The following is a 21,938-nucleotide window of genomic DNA, read 5'->3' on the forward strand; positions in this document are numbered from 1 at the left end:
TCAAACCATGCTGGAGCGTGATTGAAAATACAATAAAAGATACAAGTTTTTTTAAAGAAATGATTGGTTGATTGTCTTTAGTAAATGGTGAATAGCTAGTGTTAACCACTTTGCATAGTTAAAATTTATAGTCGGCCAATTTATCAGAAACTTTATCAAAGCCTATTCCTTTGCAATATTCAAATAAAAGTCTTTGATTGCAACTAAGGTCTATTGGTATTTTTTTTTGAATATATTCATCTACAATTGGGTTTTCAATACGTACAAACAAAACTTGATTTCTATCCTTAATATTTTCAGCACATCTTTTGCCAAGTAGACCACTGAAGCTTCTTGGCCCAGTTGTGTCACCATCAAGTTTTATAAAAAAGGCTCAAAGCATAAATTTGTTTTGATGTAATGCGCATCCAATTAGGTGTAGTTTTATCAAGAAGAATAGTTTGTATACTTTCCAAGCTGTTATGCTCTTGTAAAACACTGAACGCTTCAGTAGCAAGAACTAAGCCTGTAACACCAGTAACAGGATTCGTCCTTTGACTCAAATAATTTCCACTCGATTTTTATATCTTCATAAGTAAATGTGACATGGTGTTCAGGTTCAATGCATTTCTATAGTACTTCTACTTAAGGTGAGTTTATCATTTTACTTGTTTTAGTTGTATAGTTGAGCTTTCAACCCCAAGACAAATTAATGGATTTTTTTGTTCTGAGTCTACATCTTTACTAACAATTTTAACTTTTGACATGGCCTTATCTAATTTACATTTGTCAATCAAAATATCTTTTGTTTCAATGTCATTTTTCAGGAAATGTGTAATGTCATGTAGTAAAGCATTTGCAAGAGCTGCACCTACATTTGACATTACCTACATTTGACAAAGTTATAAAACAGTTATAAAACATTTACCTCCGTATTGGATAAACACTTGTTTCTTCAATTATGTTTGCATGTGGTATGAGGGATTCATCTTCATCATCTAACTTATGAGATATTTTTTGTCATTCTTTATCAAGTCTTTGAATCCTTTTGACAGATAATCTATCAAAGGAAGAAAGTTAATATACACCTTTTAAACCAACTTTTTCCTCTGATTACAAAGATAAGTTCTGTCTTTAAGAGGTACTTTATCACTTTGAGAGCAAAGGCATACAAAATGTTGGCATTTTCGTAGACTAATATTATATGTAAACTGTTCAAAGCATAACTCTTAAAGTATTGGGCCACAGCGTGATTTGTTAGTGAGGGGTTAAAGCACAAAAAAAACCTAAAGTATCAAAACTTACTACTAAAAATCTGCTTTGTATTAAAAAAAATAATTTAAATTTAGATGTGTAAATGGATTTAGCGAAAATTTATTAGTTTCTTAAAACGATTGTGCTTTTAAAACAATCATTTATTGGTTACTTTATAAATACAAAACAAGATATTTTAAAACGAGGTATTAGACTTAAAATAAAATATTTCAATGTTTGAAATTAACAACCTAACAAAACTAGTCCAAAATTAAGACTTAAAATGTAAATCCACATGCCATTTTTAAAACAGGATACTTGAGATTTGGCAAAACCTCATTTCTAACCTAGACACAAAAACTGCAACATTACGCAACTTAAAATAAAAAAAAAAGGAGCTAAAATCGACCTACCCTTGGTAGTTTAAGATTGTTTATAAGTGAAAAAGATTAAAAATTAAAAATTAAAAGATTAAAAATTTAAATGACTGAAAACAAATATTAAAAATAAAAAATTCTAAGTTAAAAAATTTCATTAAAGAATTTCTTTATAAACTATATTACTCTCAAGTCCCTAATAAAAAGAGGGGGTCGAATGCGGGGAAGGTAGGGGGTTGGACGTTTAATAATTTTTGAAAAATTTTCCCACCCATCCCAAGCTTATAAAGACCTCCCTCCTGTTTATTAATTTTTAATTGTTGTCAGTTAAAAGTTTATACCTTACAACTAAAAAAAAAATCAGTGAAAATTGGACTATAAAAATTAGAAAATAATTCTTTAAGTCATCAATAAAAACAAAAACATTCAGTGTAAACAGGCTTTAAAAATTGCCAACCTGGTAAATCTCAATTCAGCATATTAAATCCTATTGAAAGTAGGCTAAAACAGCTGTTCAAAAATGCCCATTTGACTGCAAGCCACGCAAGAAAGAAATATTTTAAAGCGTAATTTGTAAAAAATATTAGATTTATAAACTAAACTTTTTTATAAAAAATACTTATATTGTATCATTAAAAAAATCGCACTCCCCCTTTTATTAACCTCCATCCCCCCCCCCGCATTTATTAGATCTAGACTCAAATTCCCTCCTCCACCTTGTATTAAGGACTCGAGAGTAAGAGCATTAACGTTTTTCTTTAAAAGCAAGTCATGTAATGTGCATTTAAGTTATTTATTAACTGAATTACTTAACTATTTAATAAAAGCCGTGTCTTTTATTATATTAATATCTATTATTATAAATATATTAACATCAATTAGTTAACTATTATAAAAAATATTCTTAAAAAAAAAACGAAAATAGACTCTAATAGGAATTGAACCCGGAGCGCAGGCACCACAATCAAATTTATTAACCACTAAACCACACAATATTGTTAGTCAATAAGTTAATAAAGTTTAAATAAAATAAATTTGTTTTGATGCATGATATTTTTAATTTTTATTATCAAGTAATTAACGTGCTTTAAAACAAAATAACTTCTGCATGAATAATACATAAGCGTTACACTATCAGGGAATCAATGAATCAGTGACCTGGGAAAATATATATTAGATAAATGAGCCAAAATAAAAACTCGCAGCACCAATCAAAATTCAACAATCTACCTCATTATCAAACAAATTCTTTATCAGAGAAACGTACATATTTTTTTTTTAAACATTTTTGCTTCCAATAAGGCTGCAAGCAACCACTAATTAGAGTTGGAAGTTAGTGGAAGAGAAAAGATAAAGATTTTAGAACAAGATAACGTTTGACAGATGACATAACGGATTGTAAATTATATGAATCAGGAAAGCAAGATAAAGGAAGCGAATTCCAAAGAACTGATGTTGGAGGAAAAAAACTAAAGGAATAAGAGTTTTTGGAGCACTTAGGAACAGAGAATGAATTTTAGTAGATGGCACAAGAGACACAAGCTCTTTAGAGCAGTGCCCATTATACTATTTGAAGAAAAGAGAAAGAGAAGCTACATTACAACAATGTGATAATGGCTAGAGGTTGGCTGCAAGAGCAGGTCCAACTATGTTTACAATGCATTTTTGCACCTTGTCTAAAAGAGAAAGGCCGTAGATATAAGCAAACTATATGGCCATAGATATAAGCAAACTATATGGCCCTAGGTACAAGACTTAATAGCTTCATGAAATATGTCAGTCTAGGATTGAGAGGAAACTTGAATATCGGGAAAATTGAATATCCCATTTAGTTCTTAAGTAACAAACAATATAATATACAAGAATGTATAGAAAAGCATTTCCTCTTAGGATTGTAAAACAACTTAAGATATGAGTGGTAAAAATTTACTTTAGACCATCCAGAGGCGTTTTCCAATTATAACTTGCCATAGCAATGCTCTCTGATCAAAATAGGAATAAATAAATAAATATATATATATATATATATATATATATATATACATCTATATATATATATATATATATATATATGTATATATATATATATATATATATATTAGAAGTATGACTAAAAATTTTTTTTGGCAATTTTTGGTTTCCCATGCCACTATAAGTGGAGAAATTACATTTTAAAACTGGAAATACCATTTGAAAGTGTTAAATCTTAAAAAAGTTCACCCCCCTAAGCTGAAAACTGTTTTCTCCCATCTACACTATGAGTCATAAAAAAACATGCCACTGAACTTTCTACCATAACTTTGTCAAATTTGGTCTGATGCCTAATAAAATTTTAGGTTTTGTTAAGAATTAAATTGCAGAAAAACATTCGTCTGATGGCGACCCAATTCTAAAAACTGACTGAACACGAACACTCCAAACTTCAACAACAGAAAAATTGTCTGATTTCTTATATAGAAGTTAAAATTAGTTTAAAAATTCTAGGTTGAGACAATAAAAAAGAATTTAAAAAGTAATATTTTACATTAGTCAAGTATTGATCTTGTTCTCTACTTGAAGAAGACACCATTTTTAAAATCGGTTCACAATGAGCAAAGTTATTGCAATAAGTTCAGTGGCATGTTTTTTTATGACTCATAGTGTATCTATTGTTAGATACAGTACAGTTTAAGGTACCACAGCTTCAGTTTATTGCTGGTGTGATTTTGCTAAATGTATGCATTCTTATTACATAATCTTTCATATTATATATTATATTTGTTATCATCACCTGACTTTTGATATTTTATAAACTTCTTTTGATAACCTAAACTCATAAGATTTGTTTATTTGTAGATAATTAAATTTACACTCATATTATAATTCAACAATAGTCAAGATGTCTAAAAATAGTCTTCTTTCAGATTTAGAATTATACACAAATTAATATTAAAAATCAAACAAACTTAACAAACTAAAATTCTAAATTTGTAATAAAATTTACACTCATATTATAATTCAACAAGACTATAGTCTAAAAATAGTCAAGATGTCTAAAAATAGTCTTCTTTCAGATTTGAATAAGAAACTATGGGAATCAAATTTGGTGAGGTTTGAAACAGCCAAGAATTCAAGAAAGTATGCAAAGATTGTTGACAGTCTTGATCAAATGAACAAAATACCAACAGAACAGTTTGTTTGATTTTTAATATTAATTTGTGTATAATTTAGAATTATACACAAATTAATATTAAAAATCAAACAAACTTAACAAACTAAAATTCTAAATTTGTAATAAAATTTACACTCATATTATAATTCAACAAGACTATAGTCTAAAAATAGTCAAGATGTCTAAAAATAGTCTTCTTTCAGATTTGAATAAGAAACTATGGGAATCAAATTTGGTGAGGTTTGAAACAGCCAAGAATTCAAGAAAGTATGCAAAGATTGTTGACAGTCTTGATCAAATGAACAAAATACCAACAGAACAGCATATATGGACAGATTTAAGTATTTGGCTGCAAATGTGAAAAGTAGACAGGAGAGAGTTGTGATAGTGGTCAAAGAAGCAAAAATCTTATGGAAAAAACTGAATCTTCCAATTCAAAAAGGCAAATCTACATTGGAAAGAAAAATTGAGAATGTACTAAACAAATATGAAAAAGACAGCAGAAAACCAGGAACGCAAGACTTTACCAACTTGTTCAACGTAACTGATGAAAATGGAGAATGGTTGTGCCAGGAAGATAAAGCCTTCTATAATCTTCAGATGTCAACAAATGGTAGAGCTGGCTACTGCACCACAATTGAAGATACACAAGGAGTTCATCCTAGAAAACTAAAGTTGATTAAGCAAAAAGTCAGTCAAGATACTAAGGATGATTTAAGCAGTGAAGATGAAGAGCATTTTAGCACTGAAGAAGAAAAACAAGATTCTGACAGTGGTTCTTGAGATTCAGAGGCTCCAACAACATGTAAAAGACAAAAAACTGATTATGCAATAAATTTGGTGACAAAAGCAAAACTGAGTTCAAGAAAGGCACACACAGTCTTCAAAACTCTTGCAAAAGATGGAATTTCTATTCCAACTCTAAGTCAAATTGGTGTTTACAAAGCTACAATGAAAGCAGGAGAAAAATTAAAAGAACATTTTATTGAAATTCTAAAAAACGAAAACTGGGGCTTGCACTTTGGTGGGAAGCACATAAAGAATACAGAGTACCAGGTTGTAGTTCTAAAAAATGAAAATAGAGAAGTTAAACTAGCAGTTCTTGCATTGATCAATGGAAAAGGTGAAACAATATTCAATGGAATAAAAACTGTGCTTGATGAATAAAAGCTATGGCCTGCAATTAAGTTAATTATTTATGATACAAGCTCTGCAACTCTGCAATTACAGGAAAATCTGTTGGGGGCAGTCACACTACTTCAGAAGCATTTTGTTAAGCTTGGATTAGACAAACCTCTTTATATTGGATGCCAGCATCATGTTCTTGATACATTACTAAAACATGGGATGAATGATTTTTGAAGCAGCAACATGAAAATGAAAATATTTTGAAGCAGCAACAACCTCGCCTAATCTCAATTATTGGTTAATTAGCAGAATAACAGAAGAGTACCAGCAACTGAAAGCATCTTTCGACAATTCTGGAGATGCTCTGAAGGAAGAAGAAATTGTTTGGAGAGATGACATGGCTTTCCTTCATCACTTGATCACTTGTTACAGACAGTTTAAGAAAACAGGATGCTTCCCTAAAGTAAATTTCAGAACTTTGCCAAATATAAGCAATGCAAGATGGAATAGCCGAGCAATCTATGCTTTGCTAGCTTATATTTTACTTCCAGAATTTCGACAGTCAGCCGAAGGTCAGTCATCATGTGACTTTATTAGTTGCACGTGGAGTGACATCTGGTTTTCTGGTCAGGTTTATAATCAGGATAACTACAATAATTTGGCAGCCGTTTGCAAAGATCACTCAAAGGCAATAAAGACTTTAAGGACTTTTTGGTCGGTTGAGCCGACTCCAATCCCAACTCAAAGGTCAAACATTTGTGCTAAACGTGCAATTAAAGTTCTGCAGGATTTACTTCCATTGTGCAAAAGCATTGAAAAAATTAACATTAAATTTCTTTTGACAAATGAACACTAAAACCTGTATGTTTGTATTTCTGATTAAAAAAACCATTTTGTACAATGTATAATTGTATATATTTTTATAAATTTGAATAAGGGGGTGACATTTTTATAATGTTGACACTTGCCATTGGATTTTTCTTGATCTTTGCATTAAAACTCCACAAAAAATAACATGGGGATAGGGTCTTTAAAAATTATCATATCCCTAATACATACATATATATATATACATATATATATATATATATATATATATATATATATATATATATATATATATATATATATATATATATATATATATATATATATATATATATATATATATATATATATATATATATATATATATATATATATATAACTATTCACCTGACTGAGAAGCATAACTTAGTACTTTATAGTTTTCAAATAAAGTGAGGAGGCCCTAGTTACACAAACATCCTATATATCATTCAAATACATTTTTATGTTGGGGTATTTTTTATAATTGATGTAGCATTTACAAATAAAAATAACTTTAATATCTTTATTGGGTTTATTTAACATTTTAAATATATTATTCTAAACTTTTAAAAAAAATTAGATAAAATCAAAATGAGTAAAAAATGCCCCCAAAAAAAAATTGACCAAATTATTTTTCCATTTTCTAAGTAAAAATGAAAACCATGATAGAATAAAAATAATGACTAATTCCTTTTTGAATAATATATTATAAATTATTATTTTACTAATTTTTTTAAAATACAAATTTAATTTATTTATAAAACATATTAAAAAGCAGTAAAAATAAATAATAGGGTAGCAATCAGAACGAATTACTTTAAGCTTTTATTTAGATTGTATGTGTGAAGTAAATATTTCAAGTACTTTAAAACAAAAACATATTTTATATGCAGAACCTGATACAAAAATATACTGTTTTCAGAAAAAAAAAATTTCTATTAAATTTTTTTTCTAAAATAGCCCTAATAGTTTTATTAGTATATTTAAGAAAAAACAAAATGGAAATAAAAAATTTTTAAAATTACCAAAAATCTAGTTGACTCAGTTTAAAAAAATTTATACCTGATTGTAAACATCACTTTTATTAACAATAGCAAGAGCACTCCATGGTACAACTGGTGTATCTAAAAAAATGAAGTAAAAAAAAAATGAAAAGACCACTCTATGGTACAACTGGTGTACCTAAAAAATTTCTCATAATGAAATAAAGAAGAATAAAAAAAACTTCTAAAAGATTACTTTAAGAAATAAAATGACAAACATAATGAAATAAAAAACATAATGAAATAAAAAAATACCATCAAAAAACCGTACTTCTACATCTGACTCTAAATAAAAAATTTTACTTATTATATATATACATATATAATATTTATATACTGTTAACTTTTTTTAACCGTACTTGTAATATAACTAGATTTAGGAGGGGCCACTTCTAGTCTGAAATTTGCAATGAGACCCTAAATGCAAAAAAAAAAAAAGTTTTCCAAATGTATGTCATGTTGGGTCTTAACAGAAGTGAAAGTTTATCAAAATTTTGAAAATAATAAATATTTTATACAAAATTTATTAGTTTATGTTTTGCTGCATGAAAACTACCATTTTTCAACAATAAATAAAAAAATATAATTATTTATAAAACTCTTATAAAATTTTGTTTCTTTTGAGACCCAACATGACATACATGTGAATTTTGAATTTTTTTTTGGAGTTAAAGGTCTTAGTGCATATTTCAGACATGAGGTAACTTTTGAAAGTATAGGGCAATTGGTGCACCCTACACCATAATATATATATATATATATATATATATATATATATATATATATATATATATATATATATATATATATATATATATATATACGTATATATATATATATATATATATATATATATATATATATATATATATATATATATATATATATATATATATATACAGTGCTCAAAATGGGGCAGGATGCCATCTCGTCACCTTTTTAAAAACCTATATATATAACAATGATTAGTGATGGTATTTTTAATTTACCATATACCATCCTGTTACTTTTTTCTCTCCACTTCGAGCACTGTGTTTATATACATACATATATATATATACAAATATATATACATATATATATATATATATATATATATATATATATATATATATATATATATATATATATATATATATATATATATATATATATATATATATGTATATATATATATCAGACTCTATGAGAGGAAGTTGCAGTCGGTGCGCTGCACCAGGGCCCATAAGAGTTTAGGGGCCCATGAATAACATATATATATTTTTTAATTTTAACAAAGTTTTTTTGTTGTATTTGATTTATGTAAAGGGATTTGATGGTTTGAACTCACTAAAGCAATGTTAAATTGTATTAAATTAAAAAAAGAACTTTATAAAATATGGGAATGTAAAAGGAATAATAAATAAGTCAGTAACGCAACTTTAGATATGGAAGTTTTAAATATAGAAAGCATACTTTCACAATTAGTAGCTATTTGCAACTGTTGGAAACCAATGTGGAATGAAGCTAAGCTTGTTGCATCTAGCCTTGATATAGAAATAAAATTGTTTAGGAACGTTAGCAGAAAACAATTCCACAATAAAAACGTGAGTAAAATGAGTGAGGCAGGTGAATCTCCTATGGAATCCCTATTATAAAAGCAAATTTTTTATGTAGTATTGGATAATGTTAATGGAGGAGTTACAGTTTGTTTCAGCACTTCAAAACAGATTTCTGAAACTTTCAGCTTTCTTTAGAACTACCGAAAAATGTCAGAGGAGGAAATAATACATGAAGCAACTAATTTTGCAAAAAAAAATATTCTAAAGATATAGTCAGTGAAGACTTTGTGCAAGAAATGACACACATAACAATGATTCACAAAGCCAATTTTGGGACAAAACATTTTAGTGCACTGGAAATATTAAATGCTTTGGCAGAGTGCAAACTAGTAAGTATATTTCCAAACCTCAGTGTCAGTTTGAGGATATTTCTTACAGCACCAGCAACAGTAGCATCAGCAGAAAGGAGTTTCAGCAAGCTTTAACTTATTAAAAAATTATCTCAGGTCTACCATGAGTCAGGATGCCCTTAACGATATATATATATATATATATATATATATATATATATATATATATATATATATATATATATATATATATATATATATATATATATATATATATATATAAATATAAAGCAAAAATAGGGTGTGTTCAGAGTGAGGGGGAAATTAATTAAAAAAATTGTTTCCATTTTTTTTTTGTTATTTGTTATCTATATTTTCATTTTAAAAGGGTATGTCATCATGTTTTTTACATATTCTTGGTTAAAACGATATTTACGAAAGGAGAAAATAAAAGTTACGCAAGAGATTATGAAAATCGGCAACGATAAAAAAATTCTTAAAAAATAATGCAGAAGAAAATGTGCTGAAGATCCTGCACTGTTTTTTTAAGTCACTAATAGTTTTTATAAACAAATTGTACGTGAAATTGCATTACATTATTTTATTTTTGTAAATATCTTTCGTATTTACTTGATTGTTATTATTCGAATTACAATATTAAGTAAAATTGTATTGAAGTTTTTAACTAATTACAAACCATTAAATCTATTTAGATTGGATACAAAAATGGAAAAAAAAATTGTAAAAGATATTGGGAAGAGAAAGTGTCTCAGATCAAGCAAAAGCAAACTTTTTATCATAAATGAGGCTAAGCCAGCTATTACATGTACATATCTAATTTAAAAAAATTGTTTTGAATTTTAAACTTTATGTTAAAAATTAAAATATTGATTTTTTTTTTCTTAAGGTCTTCAACTCCCTACTGTAATGGATATTCTTCAACATATTGCCTACAGAAGATCACTACTTCCTCATAATGTTAAAAAGTCAACAATTTTATCATGCCCTCCAAACAAAATTCGGGGGTTCAATAGATGTGAAGTAGATGATTATGAATGCATTTTAGGCTTAATTAAAAGACCATGGTTTAAAACAGGATTTCAAGTAATGTCAGATAAAAATATTATCAAGAACCTAATGAAGATGGACAAGAAGTATTCAGATTTGAGTAGAAATAAATACAGAGGAGCAGCTAGAGACAAGGTTAATCAAGGGGAGTTTATTTCATTTTTGAAAAAGCTGTTTTGGATTGGTTCTACAGATTTAAAGAACCAAATTAGGAAGGATAAAAAACGCTCAGATAAAGATAAGCACGATGATTTAATTTTTTTGGAAGACCAGGAAGGACCGAGACATTTTAGTTTGGGATCAGAAGATAGAAAATTTAGCAAAAAGATTTTATGTTGTTTTTAGTGGGTTAACTTGACCTTTTTTATTAAAATTTGCTAATTTAACATACATTATTTGTTAATACACATAAACTATGTTAAAACAAATTTTAGGTTTCTAAAGGTGTGAGGAAGAGGACAAGGCTAGAAGACTAATCTCCTAAGATTGACGCTACCTCAGAATTAGACTTGAGTTTCACTGACACTAGCGCTGATTCTGATTCAGAACTTGAACCCAAAGTTTGTCATCATAGAAGAGCAGATGATTGTAACATTACTGCCAAAGTCCCTAAGAATATTTTTGATGGAAATGTATCTATCATAGCTACAGCAAATGATATCTCCCCCAATGTCTTACAAAAAGTAACTGGAGCAATTCTTCAAGATTGTGGAGTTGATATTGAAAAATGCAAAGCCAGTGCTTCAACAGCATTAAGGAAGATGAAAAAAACTGCCAAAGATACTGCAGAAATTGCTAAATTAGATATAAAGAAGGCTGTGGAAAAAAGCTGTTATCTCTGTATAATTCATTTTGACGGAAAGACTTTGTTTGAAATGAATCAGGGAAAAAGACTGAAGAATGAAAGATTAGCTGTGCTCGTTAATATTGAGGGGGTGTCGCATCTTCTTGGAGTACCTGCCTTGCCATCTTCTTCAGGTGAAGATACGTATATAGGGATCATGAAAATACTAGAAGAATATGACCTCATTTCAAAAGTATGCGGAGTATGCTTTGATGCAACTTCAAGTAATACTGGTTCTAAGAAAGGATCACATATTAGGATTGCAAGAGAGGTAGACAAATACCTTCTTCTACTAGCATGTAGGCATCATATCATTGAACTTAGAATGGTTCATTTCTGTGAAGCAGTGATAGAAGAGAATACCGTAGGGCCTGAAAATCCCTTATTCGTAAAGTTCAAACATGTTTGAGAGTCCTAAATTCAAATACAACAAAAATAACCTGACCTCTTTTGATTGGAAAACCATGGAAGGAACAGTTTTGAAGGAAGCTGCAAGGAAAACTTTAGATTACTATGAGACCTACATTACTAAAAAACGCAATATGAGGAATGACTGAGGAGAGTTGGCTGAACTAACCATGCAGTATTTATCCCCTTCTACACATTTCAAATTAAAAAAAACTTTAATCTATTAAAACTTTAATTTAAAACTCCAGATTTTTTTAAACATAGAAGCAAAGATCGAATAGGCGAGATTAATATCATAAATAATATGGTTAATGAGTTTTTATATTTAATTTTTTCAATGATAGGGTTGGATAATCAGAGAGTGAGAGACTGGTTGTCACTTCCACCCCAATATTGGCACACCCAATCCTCGTTTAAGAATTTTGAAAACTTTGCCAAAATATTAATTGTTGTCAATGATCATTCTGAACGATCAATCGGAATGATGCAGCAGTTTGTGCAAAGATATGAAAATGAAGATGACAAGCAGAACAGACTTTTAACCGTCAACAAAGTAAGGTCAACTTTCAAGGTTTTTGGTGTGGGAAAAAGTAATATTACAAAAAAAAAATCAGAAAGCCTGATGTCACTCTCTAAACTAAAGAAAAGGAAATTGTAGACTTAGGAAATTGTTGTTCATTTTAAAATACTTATTTCAATTAATGCATAATTTTTGTCTTGATAGTATTTGTAAAGATTTTTATTAAATGGTAAATTACTTGTTTAGTTTAAAATAGTTTGTTTTTTTGGTTAATTTAAGCAGGAATTTTTCCAGCTGTCCATTTGAATGAATTTTAAGTATGAAAATACATGATTTGCTGATTTCATAACCACTTGCTATACTTTAACTTTTTATTTTTTGATTTCTTAAATATCATTTTAACTGAGAATATGTAAAAAAAATGATGACATACTCTTTTAAAATAAAAATATAGATAACAAATAACAAAAACAAAAAAAAACAAAAAAAAATGGAAACAATTTTAATCCCCCTCAAACACCCTGAACACACCCTTTTTTTTTTTTTTTTGAAGAACAATTTCTTAACAACTTTAGTATTGTGGGGGACTTAAAAGTCACCCGATTGACCTAAAAAAATTTTTGACTAAGTTTTAGCATATTTGCTCAAACATTAGCTGAGTATGTACTTCGTTTTCAAAAATTCCCTCAAAATGACTACCCCTAATATATATATATACATATAAATATGCATAACACGTGGTGTAAGAGGTGGAGGAGGGGGGGGGGGTATTAGGGGCCCTTGAAGATAATTGCACCAGCACATTTTTATCTCCTCTCCACGGCCCTGATATATATATATATATATATATATATATATATATATATATATATATATATATATATATATATATATATATATATATATATATATATATATATATATATATATATCAAAATTGTTCTTATTGAATTTTAAAACCAGCTATACTAAATTTAACAAATATTAACCTGGATAAAGCAACTACTAAACAACTTAATCTTGGTCCAAAGTTTGTCCCATCACAAAAGAATATCCCTTATATGAACATCATCACTAATATTGAAACTTGCGACTTAGAACTCGAAGAACAAAATAAACAAACACAGGCAGAGATTCTTCAGCAAAACTGTTTGAAAATCCTAACTAGTTCTTTAAAATTAAAATTAAAAGATAATTTAACATAACAACAACGCTTTTCTTTACAAAACCTAAAAAAGCATTCACATCTAAAGATATATCCATTTGACAAAGAAGCAGGTTTTGCTTTATTAAACGAAAATGTATTGATTATGACCCAACACTCACATTCACTACTAAATTTCAAAAATTGTTATGTAAATTAAGAAAACAGAGTAAGTCAGACAATACCACTTACTTTAAAATGTATCCATCAGATTGCGTTCCACCTAGAATCTACAGAATGGTTAAAGCTCATAAATCAGAAAAAAACTACCCAATGTGTCCTGTTGTTTTCACTATTGACACACCACCTTATGGAACATCAGAGTATCTGGTTAAAATTATTCAACCAACATTAAATAACATATAACTCGACTAATTAATTCAAGTAGTTTTGTCAATGATGCTAAAGAATGGAAGATAGACCCTAATGAAATTCAAGTTTCATTTGATGTAGTTAATTTATATCCACCTGTACTGATCGAGGAAGCAATACCAGTTATTATTGGCATATTGAAGGATGATTTAAAGGATTTAAAAACTAGGACTAAATTAACTCTTTTAGATATACACCAGTTAATTGAACTTTTACTAAGTGTTCCTTTTTATACAAAGATATTCAAATTTTACCTAATTCAGGTCCAATTGGTTTATCGTTGATGGTAGTCATAGCTAAAGCATTTTTGCAAAATATAGAAAAAAGCCCGTAATATATAGCCATAATATAGCCTTTGTTAATTCATTCCAACCAATAACTTACAAAAGATATGTGGACGATACCCATGCTCGCTTTGATTCCAGGGAAAAACAAGAACTGTTTGTTTAAAACTTCAAATGAACGAAACCCCTCCATAAAATATAATGTTGAACTTGAAAACGGAAGAAAACAACTTAAATTTTTAGATATATCTATTACAAATACAATGAACAGATTTTTTGAATTTTAAATACACCATAAGAATGCAATAACCAATATTCAAATAAAATCAAACTCTAACATCAACCCAAGCATAATCACTGGCATCTTTAAAGGGTTTCTATGTAGAGCAAAACAAATCTGCTCCCAAAAACACCTCTCACAAGAAATTTATTTCCTCACAGATACATTTATAGAAAACGGCTATAACAAGAATAATCTCATTAAAATAACCAAAAACTATTTAGACCGCGTTTCAAAAAATACTCAACAATTAGATAAGCAGTTTGTTAAACTACCTTGGATACCTATTATTGGCCCTAAATTCCGAAGAGAATTTAGAAAACAAAACATCAGAGTTATATTTACTTCACCTCCAAATTTAAATAACATACTATGCAACAACAAAACAAAACTACCTCGAATTCGGGTGTTTACGAGCTTAAATGCTCATGTGAAAGTATATATATTGGTGAGACCAAAAAAGAAAATCATTTCAAGAAGTGCAGAACACCAAAGAGCCTCTAAAAATCAAAAATGGTTGAGTTCAGGAGCCACAGAATATTCTAGAACATGCTGTGATACTTTCGATTGGTTGAATCCTAAAACCTTGGCAGTCATTCCAGAATACAGGATAAGAAAAGCTAGAGAATCCCTGGAGATAAATAAGGCAAGAATTCGACACAAGATAGGTATTGGGCAAACTGTTCTAAATAAAGATGACAGGGATAATGTGAAAACAAAAACTTGGGGACCAATTTTGACAAAAATTTAACTGACGTCACTATTATATTATTTGATTTGTTTTTATATTTTTTACGCTTTTTAATGTCTTTTTTTTTAAATGGTTGGTTTTATGTTGTTTTGTAACATTTTTTTCATTACCTGATGACGCTGACTACAATAGGTCAACGAAATATCCTTAATATATCATTATATCTAAAATATATTTAAAAAATAGTTATACGCTGCCTTTTTTATTAAAATAAATATATATATATATATATATATATATATATATATATATACACACACACACACACACACACACACACACACACACACACACACACACACACACACACACACACACACACACACACACACACACACATAGTATAAGCTAGTTAGATATATTTAATATATAATAATAGTATAAATCAATCATTACAATTAAAATCTTATGCTATTGCATGAAACTTAAAGTTATGTTAATAATCATATTATAATATAATAAGGAACTTATTAGCAGTGCTCACTTGAGCGTGTTTGATACAGTACTCTTGGCAGCCATTGCAACCAAGATAATAGTAAGAAATAGTCGCAGCACTTTTTTTATAGTCAATTATGTGTCAACGAAAGTGTATGCAAATATCTTAACTTATGTAAACTTCAAATTATGTAAGGTTAAAACATACTAAAACATGTATCAAGTTTTATAGTTTTACTTTCACTTGAAAATTGGATTGTGGCAACATATCATCTGTAGCACTTATTTCCGTTTTATAGTCTTTTATTTATTATATACTTTAAAATTTTTTGCTGAATAATATGCCTGCGTAGCTGAGTGGATAGCATGCAGGGCTCCTAATGCAGAAAGCCATTGATCAATTCCTACCATTTTCATTTTTTTTTTTTTTTTTTGCATTTAGTCTTTTTTAATTTTTCTAAAACAGAAAAACAAAACGCTTTTGAAGAAAGAAGTTTGTTTTAAAAGAAAGAAAGTTATTTTGTTTTGCATTTTAAATAACAAAATTATTTAAAAAAAAGCAAGCTAATGATTTGAACTTGCCATGCGGCGACCTTAACTTTTTTTAAACAGTAATATATATGTTTTTATAATAATAAATATGTTTTTATTAAGAACATAATTGAAAATTCTAATTTTATATTTTAAATAAACTATTTTATTAAATTTATAATTTTTAAAATTAATAAAAAGTTAATATTAAGGTAATAAGGAAATTTAAAGTTTTACAGCTATTTTACGACACCCCTGTTAAACATTCTAAACCGAGAGCACAACAATGACAGAATTTAGATAACCATATAAATAGTATTATATTCCGTATAATATTGGAAGACTTAACTCGAACACTTTTAACTGAGAATGCACGAGGCATTTCAGGTAAGTTTTTTGTATTTCCTATTTAACTTTTAAAAAACATCAGCAACAAGTAAATTGATATACTTTGTTATTTATATTTCATTTTGTTATTATGTACAACACTGTTCCATAATTTTGGGGTGAGTCATCAATGAAAACACATGAAAAAATCCTTTGGAGGGATCAAAGTACATACCCATGGGATATCAGAACAAGTGATTTTAAAATCAACAATTTCCGTCCGTGAAAGAAATTTGCATTTTAAGTTTTTTCCTATACCAGCTAAATTTGAGAGATGGGTTATTGACAAAATTTCAACTTTGGCTATAATTCATTAATTTTTATTCTTTAAAAATGTAGTTTTTTATTTTGATAACAAAAATAACTTTATTATTTTACAGGAATTTCTAAGCAATAGTGTGTAAAATTAAAAATTTTAATTTAATGCATCTCTCAAAATTAGAGTAGCCACATCCTTACTCTACTCTACTTTTGTTTTGATTTCCAGTTAATCCTAAACATTTAATAATTTTTACCATTTTTACTTTGTTTTCACATTAGGAGACATAAATATTTCAAACTATTAAATTTATTAAAAATGCCGAATTCTGCAAAAACTCATTCTAAATGTCGTAACTCTGTTTGCATTCTCTGCATGTCAAAGAGTGATCGCTGCTTAACACTTTCCTGATCAACAGATTGATAAAACATTGCCGTATAGCTTTAAACTTTGCAGATGATCGCCTTTCATATGGCATGTGTACAAACTGTCGTTTTCACTTGCAAAAAATAGGCAAAGGAACATCAACAAAGCCATTTCCCAAGCTCTATGATTTTAACTCAATCATTGTGAAGCAACAAACAAGAAACTCTCTGCCTTGTGATTGTATCATTTGTCAAATTGGCAAAACAAAATGCAAAGCACCATCTCCATTGGCAGTTGATACAAATCATGAAAAGTCAACTAAAACGGAAAAAAGATGTGCAAAATGTCTAACATTACTTGGGCCAGGATTACTCCATAAATGCACTTCTGGAGCCAGAAGTTCAAATCTGATTGCCCTAACAAAAGCAAACACAAAAACTGCTGAAATTGTGGCATCTTCAGTGTTAAGGACTCAAGATGCATCTCCAAATGGAACAGTCTCAGCCAATCAGGTGGAGGTCCTAAATTACCATTAAAACTTGGTAAGTTTCTTATATGTGCCAATATTCATTAAAACTCAAACTTAAATTCTAATTTCAGAAAGAATAAACTCATAGAAAAGACAATACTTATTATTTTGTGCAAGGTTTGCCTATTTGATGATTTCTCCTTGCATTAATGGAATTAATTAAATGCACATGCTTTAGATTATGCACTAAGTCTCTTAAAATTTCAGGCAAAGCTACTTTACAAAGCCCCAACTTGACTGTTCAGAGATCCTCTTCCAGTTGAAAGCCTTGCAACTGTGCAACTTAATACAGGACTGTCCAATAATAAGATGACACAGCTTGTCTTAACCCTCGACTCTATTGCCCCTCAAAGACTTGTTGAGCCAAATTTTGCTAAGAAGTTTGCACAACACGGACAGATGCTCAAGGATCATTTTACTGTTTCTAAAATAAAATGTTCAACCAATGAGACTCTAAGAGATGTGTATTGTAAAAATGTTGGTCACCTATTGCAATTTGTTTTATCAGCACAAGCTGTCCCTGAAGAACACATTGTAAAGGTTGGATTAGATGGTGGAGGTGACTTTCTAAAGATGAGTTTGGGTGTTCTTCAGATAGCTGCAGCACCAAACAGTCCTGTTTTGAAGTCTCCTAGGCTTTGCAGCTCTTCATTAAGGGATTCTGGAGTAAAGAAACAGCTAATAATAGCTATATCAGAAGGAATGCCTAAGACATGAGAATATCAAAAACTTTTTGAAGCTGACAGGTGCTAATTCTATTTCCTATATCTTGTCATGTGACATGAAAGAAGCTAACATTATCTGTGGTCTTCAATCCCATGCCAGCAGACATCCTTGCTGTTGGTGTAATGCTGACTCCTCAAACCTTGGCACTTGTGGTTCCTTGAGAACTTTTGGAAGTATTAGAAAGGCTCATCAAGCATTTGTTAAGAAAGGAAGTGACTTGAAGAGTGCGAAGCATTTTACAAATGTCATTAACACACCTCTGCTCAATGCAACAGATGAGACACTAATTTTGAAAGCAATTCCACCTATGGAGTTACATTTGTTGTTGGGAGTTGTCAACCATCTGTACAAGAATCTGACCAACATTTGGCCAGATGGGAAGGATTGGCCTATGGAATTAAACATAACTCTTAAACCCTTTTATGGTGGTCATTTTCATAGACAACACTGTCACAAGCTTTTGAAGAATGTTGATATTCTAAAACAAAAAATTCAAAAAGCAGCTGTAGTTGCAGCACTTCCATTTGTTGAAGCATTTCAACAATTTGAAAAGGTAGTCACAGCTTGCATTGGAACAAAACTGGATGACAATTTTCAAGAGCACATTGACAAATTCAAAGATCCCTATCTGACACTTCTAATCTCAATCACTCCAAAGGCCCACACTGTGTTCTTCCATGTGTCTCAGTTCATCTCTATCAGCAATCAAGCTCTTGGACTTTACAGTGAGCAGGCCACCGAAGCTCTGCATTCAAACTTCAAGCCTCAATGGCAGCGGTATAAGAGAGACAGGACTCACATAAAATATGGATCTCATTTGGCTAACTGTTTTGTAGATTATAACAGTAAACATATTTAGAAATATTTAAAACAATGACTTTTTTGCTATTAGAGTAAAGCATTCTAAGAAATCATTCTTGAAATAAAAATCATTTTTATGTCTTGGTCTGTTCTTGTTCCTTTGTTATTTATTCAGAAAACAAACATTTTGAAAGAAAAAATCTTTGTATAGTTGCCAAAGTTAAAATTTTGTCAAAAACATATCTCTCAAATTTAGCCGGTATAGGAAAAAACTTAAAATGCAAATTTCTCTCACGGACGGAAATCATTGATTTTAAAATCACTTGTTCTGATATCCCGTGGGTACGTACTTTGATCTCTCCAAAGGATTTTTTCGGGTGTTTTCATTGATGACTCACCCCCAAATTATGGAACAGTGACAAATAAATTGATTTCCAGTTAATACAAGTGGTATATTTTTTTCTTTTTTTAAATTTGATTAAATTTTTTTGATTAATCAGATGACGTGTTAGACATACAATTGAAAACTATTAATAATTGTTATGCTTTGTTAATTTGATAATAAATGTGTAAATAAAAATATCTTTTATTTTACAGAGCTATTAGGTACTTTTTTGAAATGTCCATGCAAATATCTAACATGTAAACTTCAAGTTATGTAAATTATTAAAAACTATATCAAATTTTACTTTTATTTGAAAATTTGATTGCGGCAACATCTCCTTTATTTTGATTTATGGCATTTATATGCTTTATGTTTTATAAAATTTAATAAGTCTTATGTTTATTAAACTGTTAAAAAATATAATATTTAAAAATATAATAGAAAAATATATAGCATCCCAAAGTGGTCGAAGTGCTTAGCGTGGGTTCAAATCCTTTCGCTTACACACTTAATTTTTTTTTAAAATCTTTTCCATCTTTCTAGAATACAAAGTAAAACATTTTTAAAGGCCTATAGATATTATATGCATAACATATATAAAGATATAATACACTATAACAAATGAAATGGAGAGAGATTTTTAAAAAGCTTTTTAAAATCTCTAAAAACATTAAAAAGCTTTTAAAAATTTCTAAAAACATGAAAACACTGTTGGAAATTTGTAGTGCATATGTCATGATAGAGATACTTATTTTATTGAGCTTAAGTAATTAGTTAGGTCTGCGCGTTTAACACACATTAAAGAGACAACTTTCTTTCTCATAGAAAATAAATTTTACATTAATTTTCTTATTTTTAAATTTAACAATTTTCTTATTTTTAAATTTTAAAATTAACGGGTCAAGAGTCCTAATTAGCTGCGGATAGTCTGAAAAAAATATCAATAGAAACTTATTAAAGAAAAAAAATAAAGTCTGCGCCCATTTTTGTTTTGTTTTGTTTTTTATAGAAGTTTACAATAAGAAGTTATAAAGTATCAAACATCAATTGTTAACTCGAAACAGAGATTTTTATATTTTGCTCTTTTTTGAAATTTATTTAAATGAAGTAAAATTATTAATAGACTTAACATGACCAGTATTATACAGGTCATGGTAAGTCTGTTATTCCATGTATTTAAGTCTATTTCCTCATGTTTTTTGAAACTTTTTATACCGATGGTAATTAATTAAAACATTTCAAGCGGGTATTCTAAATAATATTAAGACAGGTACTAATATCCAATCTGATGATAAATAGTCATTCCCGCAACGGCTACCAAAATGTTTAAAGTTAACTATAATAGAAAACTTTTTTCAAATCTTTAAAAAGGAAACAATAAGTTTTTCTATATGAACATAGTCATTTTTCTAACGCTTACTATAAACTAATGAGTTATAGAAAAGGTTGGTGTGGAACAGATTTATTAAGGCCGTTATTTACGGGTCCAAACAGCTAGTATATTGAATTTTGTTTTCACTATACTATTTGCTTTACCCATTACATAACAAACTGTACTGAGAAGTGATTACGAATATTCCACCTGACCACATCAGACTACACTAAACCTATATTGGAGTATAAAAAACTAGTTTAGTATTGGAAATCATGTAATGTCATATTTGTGATACAATCGATGTGATACACATGTGATACAAAATGATACACATCTGGTGTAATATTTGTGATCCTTATGATCACAAATATTACACCTTCTCTAGATTTTCATTAGCCTTTAATAACTTTAAATAAGATATGCTATTTGGAAAATTTTTTTTGATAAAAATTTACCTCTTTGTACTAATAAGTAACCAGGGACTTTTTACAAACCAAGCCCCAGCAAATTGAGCAAGATTTAGCATGGATTGATAGCCAGGACTAGGAATTACTTTATATATTATAAATTTATGCACTCGTTTACTATATAATAAATAATTGGCATATAAATGTTTTTTTAAATTTATTCACTTTTGACAAGTTTGCAAGCAACCACTATTAAGTTACGAGTTTCTAGAAAACAAAGGGTAGGGTTAAGGAAGGAAATGGTTAACTAAAGACTTAAAAAGTTGTAGGTTGT

General features: G+C 28.9%; 1 protein-coding gene across 1 annotated transcript in view; it reads right to left on the minus strand.

Moving 5' to 3' along the window:
* The window catches only part of nfkb1 (nuclear factor of kappa light polypeptide enhancer in B-cells), a 73,944-nt gene that overhangs the window by 2,432 nt on the left and 49,574 nt on the right, over positions 1–21,938 (minus strand). The window contains 2 exon segments of the mRNA NM_001280866.1: positions 7,801–7,862; positions 8,037–8,066. Of these exon segments, the coding sequence (NP_001267795.1) occupies positions 7,801–7,862; positions 8,037–8,066 (92 nt within the window).

The sequence above is a fragment of the Hydra vulgaris genome, chromosome 05, assembly GCF_038396675.1.
Source record: "Hydra vulgaris chromosome 05, alternate assembly HydraT2T_AEP".
Taxonomy (NCBI): domain Eukaryota; kingdom Metazoa; phylum Cnidaria; class Hydrozoa; order Anthoathecata; family Hydridae; genus Hydra; species Hydra vulgaris.